Source organism: Nannobrachium achirus, assembly GCF_963921795.1.
Source record: "Nannobrachium achirus genome assembly, chromosome: 15".
In the NCBI taxonomy this organism is placed as follows: Eukaryota; Metazoa; Chordata; class Actinopteri; order Myctophiformes; family Myctophidae; genus Nannobrachium; species Nannobrachium achirus.
In genome coordinates, this window is record NC_137822.1 from 3,098,988 (window position 1) to 3,118,813 (window position 19,826).

Consider the following 19,826-nt stretch of genomic DNA (forward strand, 5'->3'; position numbering starts at 1 on the left):
AATAGCACTGCTCACTTCACACTGGGTGTTCTTATATGGCACATTGAGATCCTATGGTATTTTCAATAGAAAAAAATACTCTGTGACCCAGGGGATAGCGGCCTCTAATGGCAGTGATGTCAGACTTGAGTTAATTATTTATAAAAAGCACTTTCACCTGGTGTCACTATGTTGGGCATGCCATTATAGGCAATAACAAGTATTAAAATGGGTGTTTAATTAGGAGTGGTTAGCACAGGAAACAAGAAAACATAAAAAGATGACATGGAGATACCAGTTTTATGCGTGACAGCCACAATATGCAAGACAGAACATACATTGTGCTGGATTTGGTCATTAGTATCAAATTTCATGAAAATCAATTGACATAAATCAATACGGTCATTCTATCCGGAAGGCGAATACACTCTCAATGTCGACCACAGCTATATTTCTCCATCTCCATGTTTCAACCTTTTCATACATTATCATACACAAGCGGTCGCACAAAAGTAGTGAAAATAGCAGGTCTAGAAGCTCGATGTGATGCGTTGTGAGCAATTTTATGCTACTTTATTTATTATTATTATAATTCTTTTAAATAATAAAAACGGTTTTGGACACACAAGGTTTCCACCATGGACGATATCCATCCTGTACATTAAAAGGCATCAGAATGCAACTGGCCCCTTGAAAAATGAAATTAAATCCCCAAAACAAAACACTGATGTTGAAATATTGTGTCTCTGCTTCCGTCTACTCAGATCTACCCCTATGAAGCACTTATTGTGACCCATAGAGGGCGCTGTAAGCTACCACCAGGCGTTGACCGTATGCGACTGGAGGTATGTAGCCTGGGATCAATGTAATGTTTGGTTTGTTATGTTCATCTTTCATTCTGACTCGCAGCGCGACTAGCGAGAATAAACTGATTGATTCGCATTATGTGGGGAACAATTAACAAAACAACACCAACTAGAACCAACCACCGGAACCACTGTTTTTTTTCTTTTGTTTTCCTAAAAGCAGTTGTAGAATGGCCCTCAGTTCTTAAACCATTAAGACCATGGAACGCATCTGTGTGTCACTCAGATTCTAGATTAACAACTTTAACCATTATTTTATGCTTTAACTAGAAAAGAAAAATAGCAGATTATACAAGCTCACAGCGCAGCACCAAGTTTTTATTTTTTCAAATATTTGATTATATCTTTTTTTAAAGCGAACATTTGCAACTCAAATATTTGCTTCTGGGGGGCCCCTGATACATACTATTTCGAGACGGGGGTCAGTGGCCAAATACATATAATTCTAGGGGTCCTTGACATGGCATTTATAGAATCATGTCAAAAACATTCAAAGACAAAAAATGTCAGATCGAGTGCCGCGCTGCAAGCTTGTATATTTAATATTTTCTAATTGATAAAGCATAAAATCATGTTTAAAGCGGTTAAAGTTCCGGTCTTAAAGGACAACTTTAGTTTTTTACAACAAGGGTTCATATTTTAGATTGTAATAAAAGAATATAAAAGATGTGGTGTTAAAATTATTTCATTTACTTCTTTCTATTGTTTTAGATATTCTTATTTCAGTGGTTGGGGGCATGCGTACAAGTGGCTAAATATGTCATTTTACACAGAATAAGCCCATTCCCAAGATACAATGCAACCTTTCATGGTTGGATGTGACTTATGGGGGCTAGAAGTGTTACTGTAAATAGCAATAAAGAAACTGCTGGCTTATTGTGTCTAAAAAGACATATTTAGCCACTTGTACGCATGCCCCCATGCATACGCATGCCCCCACATTTTAGCGGTAAACACGATAAAACAATAGAACGAAGCAAATGAAAACATTTTAAAACTCACTTTTTCTTTTCTCTAATTACAATCTAAAATATGAACCCAAAGTTGTCCTTTACCCATTTAGGCCTGAGATTATTGAATGCTTTAACTATTGAAAAATAGCAGATTATACAAGCTCACAGCGCGGCACCGAGTGGCACGCTGCGAGCTTGTAGATCTGCTATTTTTTTTTCGTGAAAATTTGTGCAAATCTTTGAATATATGTATTTTTAAAGCGAACGTTTGTAACTCAAATTTTGCTTCTGGGGGGTCCCTGGAACTAAATATTTTGAGATGGGTGTCCGTGGCCAAATAAATATCAGTTTGGGGGTCCTTCACATGAAAAGGTTTGAGAACCACGACTAACTGAGCTCCAGTTAAGTGAAAAGGACCTTTTCCTTGACGATGTCTAGCCAGATTGCTGACATAGAAACATGGGTTTTTCAAAAAACCTTAGAAGGATTCAAAGACACTTATAGAATCGGGTCAAAATTCAAATTCTCACGATTTTTCAAAAATAGCAGATCTACAAGCTCGCGGCGCGGCACTCGGTGCCGCGCTGTGAGCTTGTATATCTGCTATTTTTCAATAGTTAAAGCATAAAATAATGATACAAAATAATGTGTACCCGTTCTAAATGGGTTAAGACAGACTCAGACATTTGGATCGTCAACGTCCGCCTTTCTCTCCCCGCAGAGGCACCTGTCTCCAGAGGACTTCCAGCAGCTGTTCGCCATGCCCATCGGCGAGTTCGACCGCCTGTCGCTATGGAAACGAAACGAACTCAAGAAGAAAGTGTCGCTTTTCTAACTAAGGAGGAGGAGGCGACCTTGTTTCCTCTGAACAGACAAACAAACGTCGACCCCCCCCCCCCCCTCCCCCCACCACTGCCCTTCCTGGAGGATGAATGAAACCCAGAGAGCTACAAGCATCACAAATGTCACTCACTGTGTCACAACATGAAACCATGATCGTTCAGAAATATCTATTAATATCATATTCTGCACTAACTAACTCAGCCTAACACGTCCACTGTTGAGCCTAATTTATACGCCATCTTACGACGGTCTCGTGCAGCGAAAACAGCCGACGTACAAGCCCTTAACGCGTCACATGCGCCGGATGTGGATCAGGGCCTATGTGAAAATATTGCCCACCCATCTGATCTGAAGATGGGTGGGCCAGCATGTTCATTTTAGCGATCAATCAATCAATGTTGTTTGTGTTATGGCTTGGATCAGTTGAACTAACGTAGTACAGTTTGTTTGGTTCGGTCTCACAATGAAAACTTACTTTTCCAGGTTTTAAAGAGAATATATATCAATGTTGTATCTTCAATCTTAGTGTTTGGTAGATGATTTATTTATTATTTGGGGGCCCGCTTGCAATACCCTCATGGACCACCAAGCGGCCCCCAGTCCACATGGTTGAGAACCACTGGCATCATCGCTGCGCTGTGAGCTTGTACGTCAGCAAGTTGTTTTTCTACACAAAACCGTCGGAAGACGGAGTATAAAGGATAGGCTTTAGTCTTTTTTTATCATCTTATCAGTACCTCCACTAAGTGATGGCTGTAAAATAGCAGATCTACAAACTCACAACGCATTGCGCAACACTTCTGAGTGAGCTTGTAGATCAGCTATTTTCTGTGATGAGATTTGGGGGGAGGAAAGAGGACACCAAGTATAGGAACCCCGGTCAAATAAGTATATTAGAGTTTAATATCTAGATCAAGACAGATTACACGAAGGGTTCCCAGATTGAGGTTTAAGTGGATGAGGAGGTTGAGTCAACCAAAAGCAAACAAAAGGGCTGCTCTCTTCCTCACCCATCCTTGGAAAACCAATATAGCTTCCAACGAAGCGTCTATATCGTCGCACAACGGTGGCACTGCAAAGAAAGAAAAATACTTAAAATGTGTCATTTTGGTGGGTGACACTTTTGTGCAACAAAGTATAAACAAGGTTTAACTGTGTAGAAAAAGGGCATAGTAGGCTATACAAACTCCATTATACACTGGCTAATAGCTAACCCATGAGTCTACATTAATAACTCATTGTATTCACATGCATTTACACTCCGCGTGGAGAGACGACAGAATTGCTGCACTTACGATATAATAACCATCATCGCTTCAATTTGCTTGAAAAAAAAAACAAACACTTTTCATATCTCTGCTCCTCCTCCATGTATTTCACATCATATCTACATACATAGGACCGTCTTTTAGTTGAAATGTGAAGTGATTTGAAACCACCAAATCACACTTGTACTGTTTATTCATGGCGACACATCTGAGTAACGTTATCGATTCGTATCTTTAAAAAGCAATGTATGTTTACTATACAGTCTAGGTGAGAAGCCTTCTGAGTGAATGAGATATTTATTTATTCGATGATTGTCGTTCGTACTCGCTGCAGCTGCTTTAAGAATCATAATTTGCAGTGTTATGGATTTTGTTTTCTTGCCATGGAAAATGTGACGTTACAGATAATATATTACATATTGATGACGACCCTCCTCACCCCTGAGAGCTCTGACCTTTAGACGTTTTTCATGTATTCAGATCGAACAGATATTAGTTGCAAACAAAGGTGCAATTAGCAATAATCAATGTGGTGATGTTTGTTTGGAATGCTTGTTAATCCACTTAAAGCAAACCCCGGATCTTCACTCTCTGCTATTGGCACTGATGCTATATGTTCACAAGTTCATACATTGTTCAACCTTCTTTACAACACTGCTTCTCAAACATTTTCATGTCAAGGACCCCCAAAACATATGTATTTGGCGCAAGCTAGGACCCCCAGAAGAGAACATTTAAAAAAATAGCCGATCTACATGGCCATCTACATGTGACACGTTGTGAGCATGTAGATAGAATAGTCAAAAAGTATAAATTATGGTTAAAGTGGTTAAAAATATAGTAATGCTTATATCAACTCATTTTGGCCAAGGACCCCTGGGGTGGTCCCCGGACCCCACTTTGAGAACCACTGCTTTAAAATCTTCCCAAGCTACCAGGTCTACAATGTGATGCAGTGTGAGCTTGTAGATCGGCTATTTTTTTTAAAGGCAGACCCGGTTCATGTCATCCGGCCATTTGTCTTCTTACATCACAAGAGAATCCAATAAATCAGTGAGTATCTGTTGAATGAGTTGTTGAACTTTGTTTTACCAACACACATTTTGGTACTTCCCAATCACCAGGCAAGATTATAAAACGGCAAACCAGTACTGATTTTGATTTTTATTTGGATCTCTTTTAGCCATCGGCTACTCTTCCAAGAGTCCAGCAAACACAAGAATACATTACATTACAGCATTCATAGTACATTTATAATACAAATGAGTTTCATCATAAGAATCAATACAGTGCACTCACTCTTTCAAACCCACACAAACACACACACACACACACACACACACACACACACACACTACTGCACCCCTAGGATGCCCATAGTGGACTCTGCATGGCAGGGGCGTCCTCCTCCCTGAGCCATGCCTAGACCTGGCCGCATACCAAAACCAATTTATTCGAAAAACAGTAAAAACATAATAATAATAGTAAATAAAAACACTAGATTGATCATCAATAAAAAAGTCATCATAGTTATCGCACCTGGTTCCATAATTTAACTGCCCTAAAAATAAAAGATCTACTTCCCATAACAGTTTTTATTCGTGGTAAAACATAATGATTTTTTTGTCTTGATCTTGTGTTGACCTGATGTACATCACAAACTAGTGACAGTCTGTTCTTTATGCTAACCGGTTTGTTAGACAAATGAATTTTGGAGATCAGTGCAAGAGACTGCTTTCTAACACATTCCAGTACTGTGGGCCATCCCATTTTGCTATGCAGTTCAGTTGTACCTATTTCATATCCACATTTTAAAATCATTCTGGCTGCCTTGTTTAGAGCAATCTGTAGTCTCTTCAGGTCCCTTTGAGCTGCATTGCCCCAGACTGCACAGCAGTAGTTTATATTACTATAGATTAGACTATGTGATATGACCTTCAAAGTGTCATTAGATAAAAACCCTGCGATTCGCCCAACCATTCCTGACATTTTCAACAGTTTTTTGGAGAGATCGGTGGTATGAGCTGACCATGAAAGATTGTTCTGTATTTTAATACCCAATAACCTGACCTCTGAAACCTCACCAATTTGAACTCCACCATAAGATAGGCTCCATGGCCCCAACTGCTTTCTTTTCCTATTTGTACATATGACCATGTTCTTAGTTTTATTGGTGTTCAATACCAGTTTATTGTTCTCTATCCACTCGATGACGCGTTTGAAATCGTTAGCTAAATATTCATGTAACTGAGTTTGTGACTGCGCTACTGCAGTGATGGTCGTATCATCAGCGAACATATGTGCATTTGAGTCAATTAATACTAGTGGAAGATCGTTTGTGTATAATATATACAACAAAGGACCAAGACAACTCCCTTGCGGGATCCCACAGGTCGTAAAACGGGGGGATGAAAATGATCCATTAACATAGACAGACTGTTTTCTGCCATACAGATAGGATTTTATCCAATTTATAGAATTTTGACAGAAGCCATAATGATTTAATTTATTAACTAAAATTGTGTGATCAATCAAATCGAATGCCGCTGTAAAGTCGAGAAGTAGAATGGATGCAAGTTTACCTTGGTCCAGGGCATTCAGCCAGGCATCGGTCATGTCGATCAAAGCAGTTTCTGTGGAATGATTTTTACGGTACGCATGTTGGGTTTGGGTTAACAGATTATTTGTTTCCATATAGTTCCATATGTGATCGCTAACCACTTTCTCCAGGATCTTACTTAAGGACGAAAGTAGGCTTATTGGACGGCTATTTGGGGCAGTGAAGGCTGATTTAGTATCTTTAGGAATTGGGCAAATCTTAGCATGTTTCCATACTGTCGGAAACTTGCCTTGTTGCAGTGAGAGATCAAATAGATACTTCACTGGTCTATCTATATATTGGGCAGCATATTTAATCAATTTATTATCTATAAAGTCGTACCCTGGAGATTTATTTTCGGGAAGTGACAACAGAATTTTGGTGATTTCATCTAAAGATATGTTTGGTAAAATAAAACTACAATTTTTCCCGCTCATAATCTGCCCATCTATATTCCCCACCAATAATTCATTTGAGGCATTAACATGCATGTTGGACCTGAGATTATTTACCTTGAGTTCGTAATGGTCAGCGAAGTGGTTGGCGATATCAATAGGTTTTGTCTTAATTACTCCATCAACTTCCACACTGACAGGATTAGTATTATTTGATCTGCCCAGCAAACCATTTACTGTGTTCCATATCTGTTTTGAATTGTTTTTGCATCCCTCAAAAACTGTTTTATAGTATAAGGATTTTTTCTGACGATTCAATTTAACAACAAAGTTCCTGCATTTCCTATAGATCATAATATCAGACAGCAAACTCGACCTGGATGCCATAGCTTTTGCCTCATCCCTCTGAGACATAGCATCTCTTAGCTGTTGGTCAATCCAGGGAGATGGTTTAACTTTGATTGTGCTTTTCCTTAAGGGGGCATGGAGGTCAACAACCTCAGTTAACAGCTTAGTATAGCAGTCCACAGCATCATCTAAATCATCTTCGAGATACACAAGGTGCCATGGAACAGCACCTAGATCTCTTCTATAGTCCTCCAGTTTAAAATGTTTGAAACTACGTCTTATAGTCACTCTAGGTGGTCTTTTTGGAACCTTAGTATTTTTTGTGATGCTCACAATGTTATGATCTGTCCAGGATATAGGAGTGGATCTAACCTTAGAGCATTTTTTTGGCACATTACAAAATATCAGGTCAATAATACTTTCCGTTCTGTGTCCATGTTTATTCATTGAGGCTCTTGTGCTTTCTTGTACCATTTGTGCTAAGTTGCGACTTTCTGTAAATTGAGCTAACCTAATCTTCTGACCATCAGAGTTAGTACTTTTCCAGTCCAAGTTAAAGTCCCCCACACAATATAAATCAAACCTTTCATCCAGAGCCAAATCAATGCTTTCCAACAATTTATCCATGTACAAAATATTTGATTTTGGGGGCCTATACACACACCCAATTAATGTTGGTTGTTGGAAGGGGAGATGAACTTGAATCCATAGGATCTCTAGTCCATTCACACATATGTCCTCCCTCACCTTAAATAACAAGTGCTCTTGTACATATAGGGCGACTCCTCCCCCTCTCCTGTTTCTGTCCCTCCTAATGACATTATATCCTTTAAGATCTATTTGTCCATCTGTAATGGTTTCATCAAGATGGGTTTCCGTTATGGCAAGCACATGTAAATCATTGCCCAGGACAACATTCAATAAATCATTCATTTTGTTTACTAGACTGTTGACATTAACGTGGGCTATATGCAAACCCTTCCTTGACAAGTGTAAATTCATAATTTGTATGACAATTTAATTTTCATTCTATGTCATATACAACAGAACAGATTTAAAACAGCCATGGGGTGATCTTTGAATCTCTGAACAGCTGGCCTTCAATGTATAGCTTGTCCACCACTAAGGCAACTTTATGCTTTTTGCCTCTGTGCTCTTTAAGGATGGGAGTAAGCCTCTTTCTCCTCTCGTTGATCTCCGTGGGGAATTGATCATTCATCCAGATGTTTGTACCCTTAAGAGCCTTTCCTCGGGACCTCACGAGCTCCTTCTGTTTAAAGTGCTCAAAACGAGCAATGATGGGGTGCGTTCTATTTAACCCCTTCTTGCCCAGCCTGTGCACCCTCGCAAAAGAAATCTCCTGTACAGATTCCCGGGACAGTTCTAATTTATCACACATGAAGTCCCGTATTATCTGCTCTGGGTTATCGTTGTCACTCTCATCAAGCCCCGAAAAAATCATATTTTCCCGCATTGATCTACTTTGCAAATCAAGCAACGTTTCCTTGAACTGTCTGTTTTCTTTTTCAACATTCTTCATCTCCTTCTGAATAGTGGTCACAGTACCTTTCAAAGTGTCGTTCTCCTTCCTCAGGTCGTCGATTTGAGCCTGGCTGAATTCCAGGCTTTTCCTCAATTCCCGAAGGTCTTTCTGCAACTCGACCAGTATATCCAGTTTGCCCAGTCTCTTGTTTATAGATCTCATTAGGGAGATCTCAATCTCCATGACTTCTTCACCCGAGTCTGGCGATGAGTCTCTCTTTTGCCTCTTCTTTGATGGATTCACGTTACGTGTCACCGCAGGTTTAGTCGGGTCTTTATTCTTTTTGGACTGTTGATTGTTAGTGGCAGCGCTTGACGCTGCATTCGCTGGAGCCGGCATGCTGTTTTGATCGTCGTAGTAGAGATCAATAAAACTTTCCAGGTCCGTTAATTCCTCCACTCTGATGCAGTGTAGGGGCACAATCTGCTGCTGCTGGTGGCCTGGGCCGGGTGGTGCTGACAGTGACAGCTCCTGCTGCTGCTGGTGGCCTGGGCCTGCTGCTGCTGGTGGCCTGGGCCAGGTGGTGCTAGCAGCTCCTGCTGCTGCTGGTGGCCTGGGCCTGCTGCTGCTGGTGGCCTGGGCCAGGTGGTGCTAGCAGCTCCTGCTGCTGCTGGTGGCCTGGGCCTGCTGCTGCTGGTGGCCTGGGCCAGGTGGTGCTGACAGTGACAGCTCCTGCTGGTGGCCTGGGCCAGGTGGTGCTAGCAGCTCCTGCTGCGGCTGGTGGTCTAGGCCTGCTGCTGCTGGTGGCCTGGTCCAGGTGGTGCTAGCAGCTCCTGCTGCTGCTGGTGGCCTGGGCCTGCTGCTGCTGGTGGCCTGGTCCAGGTGGTGCTAGTAGCTCCTGCTGCTGCTGTTGGCCTGGGCCTGGTGGTGCCGACAGCTGCTGCTGGTGCTGGTGGTGGAGGTGGTGGTAGTTGCCAGCCTAGTGGTGGGTTAGCTACTGCTGGTGGTGCCCAGCCTGGTTGGGCTAGGTGCTGCAGTTGCACTCCCAAGTGTGGCTAATCCAAATCCAGCAGTGGTTGGCCAAGGAAACACTGATTTACCAAATATCATGAACAGTAAAAACCATCCAGAACTTTTGGTTGCATGCCAGCGTAGATAATAGCAGGATTGATAAGTAGCACTTTGATTTAAAATCGTATAACTCTATAACTCTATAATATAGAATTATAGTTAAAACAAGGGTTTCAGGTCAGGAGACCAAACACAAGCAGCTGAATAAATATTTTATGCCTAGGAACAGCATTTTGTACTAACTGAATATAGATTAGATTATAGATTATATAGATTATTTTATGCTTTAACTATTGAAAAATTGCAGATATACAAGCTCACAGCGCGGCACTCGCGAGCTTGTAGATCTATTTTTGAAAAATCGTAAAAATTAGAATTTTTACCCGATTCTATAAGTCTTTTGAATCCTTCTAAGATTAAAAAAAAAAAAACCTGTGTTTCTATGCCAGCAATCTGGCCAGCCATCGTCAAAGAAAAGGTCCTTTTCACTGACTTAACTGGAGCTCAGTTAGTCTGTTCTTGAGAGACTACTATGTCAGTGGTTCTCAAACCTTTTCATGTGAAGGACCCACAAAACGATATGTGTTTGGCCACGGACCCCCATCTCAAAATATCTAGTTCCAGGGACCACCCCAGAAGCAAAATTTGAGTTACAAATGTTCGATTTGAAAATACATATTCAAAGATTTGCACAAATTTTCACGACTTTTTCAAAAATAGCAGATCTACAAGCTCGCAGCGCGGCACTCGGTGCCGCGCTGTGAGCTTGTATATCTGCTATTTTTCACTGGTTAAAGCATTCAATAATTCTAGGCCTGAACCATTGCTAGAGTGTTTGTTCAGTAACAGGGATCTCCTTGTCTCTCGAGCTCTTTAATGAACAGAAAATGCATTTTGAGGTGGGTTGTCAATTTCACCCATTCAGGAGAGAGACGATGCGACACACTGAGCTTGCAAGATCGGCTATAGTTGATGCATACAGAGCCACCTAAAAAATAGTGTAAAAGTTCAATATAATTAAAAAAAATAACTTTCATTTATACTAGATTCATTGTGCATCTCAAAAGAGGCAAATATTGTACTTTTTAATCCACTGCAATTATTATAAAACTTAGTTACTAGATTTTGATTAATTAATACGAACCAGGGGTTGACACTAAGGTCTGAGAGGCACTTAAGTGCAGGTCATCTTCTACTTGCCCAAAGGTCATGCCCACTTGCCCGAAAAGTAAATCGTCCATTATAAAATGATAGTAAAGATTTTAATTACCGCTCAATTTAACGCTTTCTTTACTTTCTGGGCTGTTGAAAATGTCATAGGCCCAATTCAATAACTACAAATCCAAATACCTACATAGCGATGATTGAATATGTCTATGGTTTCACACTTGTTGTTATGTTATATGTTTAAGTGTAGCAACAGTAAAAACAGCACATTATAGGCAAACAGTGCTCTTATTTTACATTCCACAGACCAGAAAACAGAGCACTCTGGCCACGTTCAGGTGTTTAGACAGATATCTCGTCCCCTCTCAAATGAGCACTTGCCCGGTCGGGCAACCTGAAAGCAAACTTCACCTGCCCGAAAGTTTTATTTACCTGCCGGGGGCAGGTGGGCAGCAAGCCTTACTGTCAATGCCTGCAAACATTAACCACTTCAGCCCTACATACATTTCGTCCATTTAAATATAGACGTTGCGTTGTGAGCGTCGCATTTGTACTTTTATACATTTGGAAACTTGAAACAACATTCTGCACAATGAGTACTTTCTACTTTTGGTGCATAATGTAAGTACATTTTGACACCAATACCTTTGCACTCAAGTACAGTTTTAATTCCAGGCTTTAATTTGTAGGGATATTTCTATATTGCAGTATTGATACTTTTAAAGTAAAAAGAAAATCCACCACTGCACAAAATAATCTTGGCAGAGACAGAATCACTGATTATTTTCTTCTTTTTTTATTGAATGGGGTGAAACATCTACATAAACAAGAGGCCTCTCAATACAAGTACTTGACAAAAAATAAAGAAAAGGAAAACGTTTTTATTTTATTTTTTTAAACTATAAAGATTTTTTTGATTAAATCATTTCTGTACATTTTGTAAGATATGTTCTGAGACAAAAAAAAAAGAAAACAAGAAAATAATTATTCATAACCGAGGCCTTTTGTCCCACCACCCTTTTTCCCCCAAAAAATAAACAAACATGGTGTCAAAATGCCAGTCATCGTCAGACACAAACCTCACCTCCCCTCTCCAACACACAACCACCTTTCAACCGAAACCACAAAAAAAGGGCAGATATTATTTCCAGGATATTAAACTACTTTGCCCTTTTTTTCCAACAGTGGTTCTCAAACTTTTTTGTTTAGTTTAAAGGACCCCCAATTTACCCCAGCATTAAGCCCATGGGCACCCATAACTCTTTGGTTCCTATCGATTAGCTGGGGTGAACCCCTGGATGGAACCCCCTTTAGGGTCCCTGGAAAACCACTGGTTTGACATAATCCCTTTTTAAAAGATTATCTTCATTACCACATAACCGCTTTGCTGACAAGCAACACTTACAGTAAGCCCTAATCCACTGCTAGCCCTATTTAAAAGAAATCAAAACAGCCGATCTATAAGGCCGTTTTTCAATCAGCCATCATCCCAGGTGTGCATGGCCACCACAGCATTTCTGTAGGAAATCCAGGCCAATCTCTACGGGGCTGTCTGGAGGGGACGCTAGCTCACCACAGATGAGCTTCGCTCAGGGCTGGGCAATTAACCCAAAATATATATCGATAACTAATAGGTTCAGTGATTAATCACGTAGCAGTTTTCTTTTTCTTTTTTATATATACATTTTTTGCAATCAATATTCAATTATTAATACATTTGGGATATTGACTTGGGAGTCATATCGCCCAGCCCTAAAGCATGTCTTTTAAAGACATTGAACATACCCCCTCTGGATGAGCTTGTAGGTCAGCAATTTCTAGCTTTTTATTTTTATTTTACGTATTGCCTGTAATGGCCTTGGCCAAGTTCAAAGGGGTTAATGGCTGTGCCGTTCCTTTTCAACAAATTATCTCCCTTTGTCTCCTTTTCATTGCACTTCTTTACCAGTTATCCCTCGTTCTCCCATTCTTTCTCCATCTCTCCTCTGCTTTCCCCACTTACGTATTTTGCCTAATTCTATGTCGTAGAAATTAAAAAAAAGAAAAAGAAAATAAAATCAACATCACATTGAAAAGAGCTGGAACATTTCAAATGTACATATATAATATGAAAGTCAATACATGCTCTCGTCGTCGGGAGCTCATTTGCGCTATCGTTGGCATGAGATAGAATCGATTCGTAAAGTTAATGGAGGTTTTTTCCCAAATAATTTGATTTCTTCTTTCATAATCTTTTCAATATTATTCAAGTGCTTTCTGCAGAACTCTTGTTGCGCGGACACAAACACAGCAGAGGTCGGGGTCATGAGTATATTCCTTCACCAAGCAGACAAAGATTTTAAGTGTTGACGAGAAGGCGATTGGAACACCGGTCCCAAGCACCAACTCGCGCTTTGTAAAAATGGACTCGTCTTGATTTTTTACTTTTGGCAGTGAATGCCTTTAAGTCCATATTGATCAGGTTCAGTCTTAAAACTACAATATTTGATCTTTTTTTATAAACGATGAAATAAATAAGAATTATGACTGGTTGGTTTGGACTGAAAGCCACACTTTAGTTTGAACCCTCTTTCCTTTTCGTTAGCGGGAGGAGGGGAGAAGGTGATAAGATAGGAAGCAGGAAGCAAGCTAGGAAGGTAAAGTCATGGAATAGGGAGGGGGGGGAGGAAGGAAAAGGTCAATTTACGCTTTACGCCACAAGTTTCGAACAGCGCGTCGCACGGCACAAGCGACGTTAGCAACAAAACTGTGTGGGAGGACTTCTCTAAAGGGCGTCGCATACCTCTCTGAAATCGAAAGGTTGCAGACGCTCTGATAAAATGTTGCATACTTTGGTTGGGAAGACGATGCGAGCTCCGTTACAGCGTGAGCAGCACCAGACTACATCCAACTTCCTCGTTCACGCCGCGCCGCGTTGTTGTCAGCGAATCGCAGTGGAAAAAAAAACTGAGACGGTGGCGGGACAAGACTGCCAGGTAATCCTCTGGGGTTGTTGAGTAGGACTTTGACACAATCTAACGGGGTGCCGATCTCGCTCGAGGGCAATATTATGTCTTTGGTCTGGCCGTAGTTATTCAACCCCAGATGACCGTGTCTGCTCAATGCAGACATGGGAGAGCACCTAACATTTACAAAGATTGCCACAAGGAGGTGCTGGCCCGCTTCAGTCTGAAGAAGCACCTCTCACAGGTTAGGTTTCCAGGACAACAAGGCCAACGAGGATGGACTGATGGAGCAAGACCCTCGTCTGTCTCTCCTGCATGGACGCAAGGTTTAAGATGAGCAAAGACCTGCTCCTGGTCAACATCCAGACCTGATCTCTCTACTGGCAACTGACTGCGCGGCGTCTTCTCTCAGACGAGCAGTTTCTCTGTGCGATCTGGATGGGATCACAGAGTCGCTCTGGACATACTGTACTTCTGCAAGGCTTGTATTCAACAATACTAGGACATCCAAGGACATCATTTACCAGCGTTGTTGTCCTCTTGTGAATATAATTCCACGCCAATCTGCTGGTCGTGGGAGCCTTGCTCGGCATCTCGGCTACCTGGGATTACCGATGTTCATGTTCACACACGACACCCCTGGATGAGTTTAACGTCGACTTGTTGCAAGACACCTCGTAGGGCTGTAACTACCGCTTATCTTCTTAGCCGTTATTTTATTGATCGATTTGTTTAATTGAAACGGATAATCGAGAAGTGCAACTATGGTATATGAACAAATGCATTAACCACTTAACATTTTATACTTTGTTGCTCAATGGTGTTGTGCAAAAATAGCGTTATCTACAATCTACAACGCCTCGCAATGAGACACGTTGTGAGCTTGTCGATCGTCTATTTACACTATTATTATTATTTTCTTTTTTACTTTTAGGGATTGATTATTTCATCAAAGATCAATTATTGATAATAATCTTTCATAATGGATTAAATTGATGAATGCCATTGTCGCGCAAAGCATGAACTGACCTTCACTAGACTGGGGGAAGCAGAGAAAGCTTCAGCCAGGTATGGAGAGAGAGAGAGAGAGAGGGAGTGAGAGGGCGAAAGAGGAGCCAGAAAAGGAATACTTAAAAAAGGAAAGGAGGGAGGGAACAGAATAAAGGGATAATATCTCTAGACTTGTGCGTCGGTGCCGTTCTTGTCGGGTGGTCCGGGGCTGGCTGGCAGGTTGTTGGGCGGAGGCGGCGCGGGGGCCTCGCATTGCTTGCTATCCCGCCTGGGGGGCATCCTCTCGTTGATGCGGTCCAGACCCCGGGCCTCCTCGAAGCTCTGGATCTTGTGCTGGGGGTTGAAACCCTGGATGGCTGCGAGGACAAGACACACAGAGATGATGCAAGTCAGAGCACGGACAGAGAAAAAGGGGGCTGAGCTAAGTGGGGAGACGCAACAGTCATTTAATTAACCCATTTAGGCCTAGAATTATTGAATGCTTAAACCAGTGAAAAATAGCAGATATACAAGCTCACAGCGGTGCCGCGCTGCGAGCTTGTAGATGAAAAAAAATGAAAAGGTCGTGAAAATGTGTGCAAATCTTTGAATATACAGTATGTATTTTCAAAGCAAACGTTTGTAACTCACATTTTGCTTCTGGGTGGTCCCTGGAACTAAATATTTTGAGATGGGGGTCCGTGGCCAAATACATATCATTTTGGGGGTCCACATGGTAGTCTCTCAAGAACAGACTAACTGAGCTCCAGTTAAGTGAAAAGGACCTTTTTTTTTTTACGATGGCTAACCAGATTGCTGACATAGAAACATCGGTTTTTCAAAAAATCTTAGAAGGATTCAAAAGACACTTATAGAATCGGGTCAAATTTTTCAAAAATAGCAGATCTACAAGCTCGCAGCGCGGCACTCGGTGCCGCGCTGTGAGCTTGTAGATTTTTCAATATAGTGTACCCGTTCTGAATGGGTTAATGATTTTAGGCCACATAAAACGGGGAAAATCCGGTCACTGTGGGGTAGAAACCATGCAACTCTGTATTTCTCTTTTTTCATAAATGAACGTCCCGTTTATACTTTGTCATATGAAAAGTGTTGCACAGGAAAAAGATCAGATATACAAGCTCACATCAGCTTGCAGTTCTAATATATTTTTTTAGAACATTGTCTAATGACAAGCGCAAAACAACCAACAAGAGCTTGTGACTAAATACTACACTGGATCCATCGGAACAATTTCTGAAAAGTAAAGCTTTCGGAAATACAAGGTTTCTGCTCAACAGTGCTGTTAAATTATGTGTCATGATGATAAGTGATGTGTCATGATGACTGGACCAGACCAGGTGAGAGGGAGTTTACTTTGCAACACCAGGATAGCTGGTATGGTTGCATGCACAAGATCAAAGAATAGTAGATCGGTTATTTTTTTATTTTGCAGTTATAGAGTAGGGTGATGTTTCGAGCCCATTCTCTACTTCAGACTTATGTTGCATTGCACACCAATAACTCTGTACCTTGGGTTATAATCTGACAATGCAACTTACAGATAAATATCATCAAATCAGAGTGTGGTTATAATTGGGGTAACATTACAAGAGCGTTTTCCTTGTGTATATCCCCCAAATTTGTGCGTCACTATCCATCCATCCGCAGCAAATCTCGCAAATCACTATAGGCCTACACCAAATTTCCTCTGTCATTTCTTTTTTCCCCCATTAAAGTTTGTCATAATCATCAATTAAGTCATCAATGACGTCATCGACATGACATCAGCGTCAGAACCACAGGAAAGAAGTGTCTTTGTTTGCTCAGTAGCCTAGTTACACCAACAATTGTTTAGTAGTTTTCTTCTTATAAGGTTATAAACTAGAATGCTGGTGGATGGGACACAGCATGGGTCACCGACGTCGGCGTAACACCTGTCCCGTGAGCAGTGCATTGGTCTTAAATGAGGTGCTCGCAGCCTCACTGAATGAAGGTTCCATTAAGTGGTTTGTTGAGGTGACACCGCTGTGCCCCACCACCACTTGTCCTAAATAGTACTACAGTATAAGACAGTGAGGAGGAATGTCCCTCCAGGAGTCCCCGTTCTCCAGTGGGCTGGCTGCAGGTCTCCACGCTGTGGCCTGGGCTCTTATCCTGCCCTGCTACTGGTGCCTGGACCGGCTCATCGCCGTGTTCATGTCCACCACCCTGGAGCGCAGCCAGCGACGGGGCCAGGAATGCTACCTCCACCCTCTCAAGGTGCTCTGCGGCGCCGTCCTCTTCATCGGCCTGGTTCTGACCACGGCTCCGCTGGCCTTGCTGGGCTTTCTGCTGTGGGCGCCGCTCCAAGCCTCCCGCAGGCCCTTCTGCTACCACCGCCAGACACCGTCCTCAGCGGAGAGGTCTCACAGGGGCTTCGAGCTGCAGGGCAAGGCCACGTTCGGCTTTGCAACCGCCAACGTGTGCCTGCTACCCGACGGCATGGCTCGCTTCAACAACCTGGACCACACGCAGCGGCGCGCGGACGCCATCGGCCGGTGCATCGCGCAGGCCGTCGGCCGACCCCGCAGCCGCAGTGACGTGGCTCACGCACCTGACGTGACAGAGGCTTCCGCCGACAACACCAACCAAAACTCACGCCAGCAGGACGGGTCTGAGGTGACGGGGGGAGTCTCGTCGCTCTTCCCCGCCGACCTGGACATCCTGTGCCTGCAGGAGGTGTTTGATAAGAGGGCGGCCAAGAGGCTCACGGACCACCTGCGACCGCTGTTCGGCCACATCCTGTATGACGTGGGCGTCTACGCCCATCAGCCTCCAGGAAGCGGCTTCTCCTCCTTCAAGTTCCTCAACAGCGGCCTGCTGGTGGCCAGTCGCTTCCCCGTGCTGGAGGCCCAGTACCACTGCTTCCCCAACGGCCGCGGGGTGGACGCGCTGGCCGCCAAGGGCCTGCTCTCTGCCAAGGTGCTCATCGGCCAGAACGGGCACGGTAAGCGAGTGGTCGGCTATTTCAACTGCACGCATCTCCAAGCGCGGCAGGGCGACGGCGGGGTCCGCTGCGAGCAGCTGGACATGGTGACGGAGTGGATCCGAGGGTTCCAGGCTGCCAACGGGCGACCCGACGAGGAGGTGGCGTTCGACGTGCTCTGCGGAGATTTCAACTTCGACAACTGCTCCCCGCGGGACCGCCTGGAGCAGAGGCACGGCGTGTTCGAGGAGTACAGGGACCCCTGCAGGGCCGGGCCGGGCCGGGAGAGGCCCTGGGCGGTGGGCACATTGCTGGAGCAGCCCACTCTGCACCGAGAGGAGACGCGCACTCCAGAGAGTCTCCAGAGGACTTTGGAGAACGAGGCGTCGAGGAGGCTCTTCGTCTGCCCTCCCGTGGCCGTACCGGGCTCTCCTCTGGTTTACCCCGAGCCCGGCCAGCCCTGGGTGGGCCGTCGGGTCGACTACGTCCTCTACGGCCAGAGCGCCGTCTCGGAGCGCTGCCGGACGCGAGTAGAGGAGTTTACGTTTGTGAGCCAGCTGGCCGGCCTCACGGACCACGTCCCTGTGGGCCTGAGGCTCTGCGTGCTCATGGAGTCACACGGCAATGAATGACCCATAAAAAAGGTGCAAAAAGCATTGCATTAAGCACTTGAAGCATCCATATTCAGGGGTAACATTCACCAAAAATAGTTAATTTCCAAGCTCACAACATGTGGCAACACAAGGCGTTTTGAGTTTATGGATCAGCTATATCTGACAATGTGTTTTGGTGTAGACAGACAAAAGCGGCCCAAGTGCGGAGACAAGTGGTTAAACACTGTACATCTTGTTGACCAAAATGTATTTGCCAAAAAAGGTCACTATATAAACCTTGTTGACCAAAATGTATACCCCAAAAAATAGTCAATCTACAAGCTCAGAGTGTGTTGCAATGAGCAAGGTTGTAGAGGAGCTATTGTTGTTGGCGAATGTTTGAATTTTATGTCACGCCCCGTAAAATGGATGTGTCACTTTGAAATAATTGATTGATTAAATATGCGTCACCAAAGTACCCACAAAATCGGCAAGGATAAAAGCACGATAAAGCCCTAAGGCTTATGTCCGTTGTGGTGACACTGATGTCAATGACAGACACGATTATGGTTTGAGTCCTGAAAATGGCTCCGGTCAGATGAGCCGACACTGTGTGTGACCACCTGTCCACTCACTGATTTAACCTATTTAGGCCTAGAAATGATTGAATGCTTTAACCAGTGAAAAATAGCAGATATACAAGCTCACAGCGCGCGCTGCGAGCTTGTAGATCTGCTATTTTTGAAAAAGTCGTGAAAATGTGTGCAAATCTTTGAATATATGTATTTTCAAAGCGAACGTTTGTGACTCAAATTTTGCTTCTGGGTGGTCCCTGGAACTAAATATTTTGAGATGGGGGTCCGTGGCCAAATAAATATAATTTTGGGGGTCCTTCACATGAAAAAGTTTGAGAACCACTGACATAGTAGTCTCTCAAGAACAGACTAACTGACATAGAAACATAGGTTTTTCAAAAAATCTTAAGATTCAAAAGACACTTAGAATCGGGTCAAAATTTTCACGATTTAAAAAAAATTGTATATCTGCTATTTTTCAATAGTTAAAGCATAAAATAATGATACACAATAATGTGTACGCGTTCTAAATGGGATAAAGCTTGTTTTGTGATCCGTCATGCGGGGGTGTTGCCTGGCCAATAGGTTCTGCTACACAAGCCAACAACGCACTGCCTCGCCCCCGTAACACATTGTTGGCTTGTGAATCACTTCTTTTGCACACAATTCACAGGCTTAGAATAAAAGAAAAAAGCATGCTCTAACATGCTTGGCTGCTTCTCTCCTGGTCTCGTTATTGTGCGGAGGAAGAACACATCTTGTTCAAAAGCAGACATGAGGACGCTT

At 43.0% G+C, this 19,826-nt stretch overlaps 3 protein-coding genes across 4 annotated transcripts in view; 2 read left to right on the top strand and 1 right to left on the bottom strand.

Annotated features, from left to right (window-relative positions):
- Positions 1 to 4,889, top strand: part of LOC308299144 (dematin-like) — a 32,540-nt gene extending 27,651 nt beyond the window's left edge. The window contains exons 16-17 of the mRNA XM_080742862.1: positions 744 to 824; positions 2,520 to 4,889. Coding sequence (XP_080598988.1) covers positions 744 to 824; positions 2,520 to 2,633 — 195 coding nt within the window. The 3' untranslated portion in view covers positions 2,634 to 4,889. The remainder of the gene's footprint in view (positions 1 to 743; positions 825 to 2,519) is intronic.
- Positions 4,890 to 11,745: 6,856 nt separating this feature from the next.
- The window catches only part of LOC308299998 (serine/threonine-protein phosphatase 2B catalytic subunit gamma isoform-like), a 38,710-nt gene continuing 30,629 nt past the window's right edge, over positions 11,746 to 19,826 (bottom strand). For both annotated transcript variants that reach the window (XM_080743763.1, XM_080743762.1), the window contains exon 14: positions 11,746 to 15,284. In XM_080743763.1, the coding sequence (XP_080599889.1) occupies positions 15,094 to 15,284 (191 nt within the window). In that variant the 3' untranslated portion in view covers positions 11,746 to 15,093. The remainder of the gene's footprint in view (positions 15,285 to 19,826) is intronic.
- LOC308299999 (sphingomyelin phosphodiesterase 5-like) lies at positions 16,990 to 18,622 on the top strand (the record flags this gene model as incomplete). The annotated part of the gene is made up of 1 exon (XM_080743764.1): positions 16,990 to 18,622. One exon carries the CDS (start codon positions 16,990 to 16,992, stop codon positions 18,502 to 18,504), a length of 1,515 nt encoding a protein of 504 aa, XP_080599890.1. The 3' UTR covers positions 18,505 to 18,622.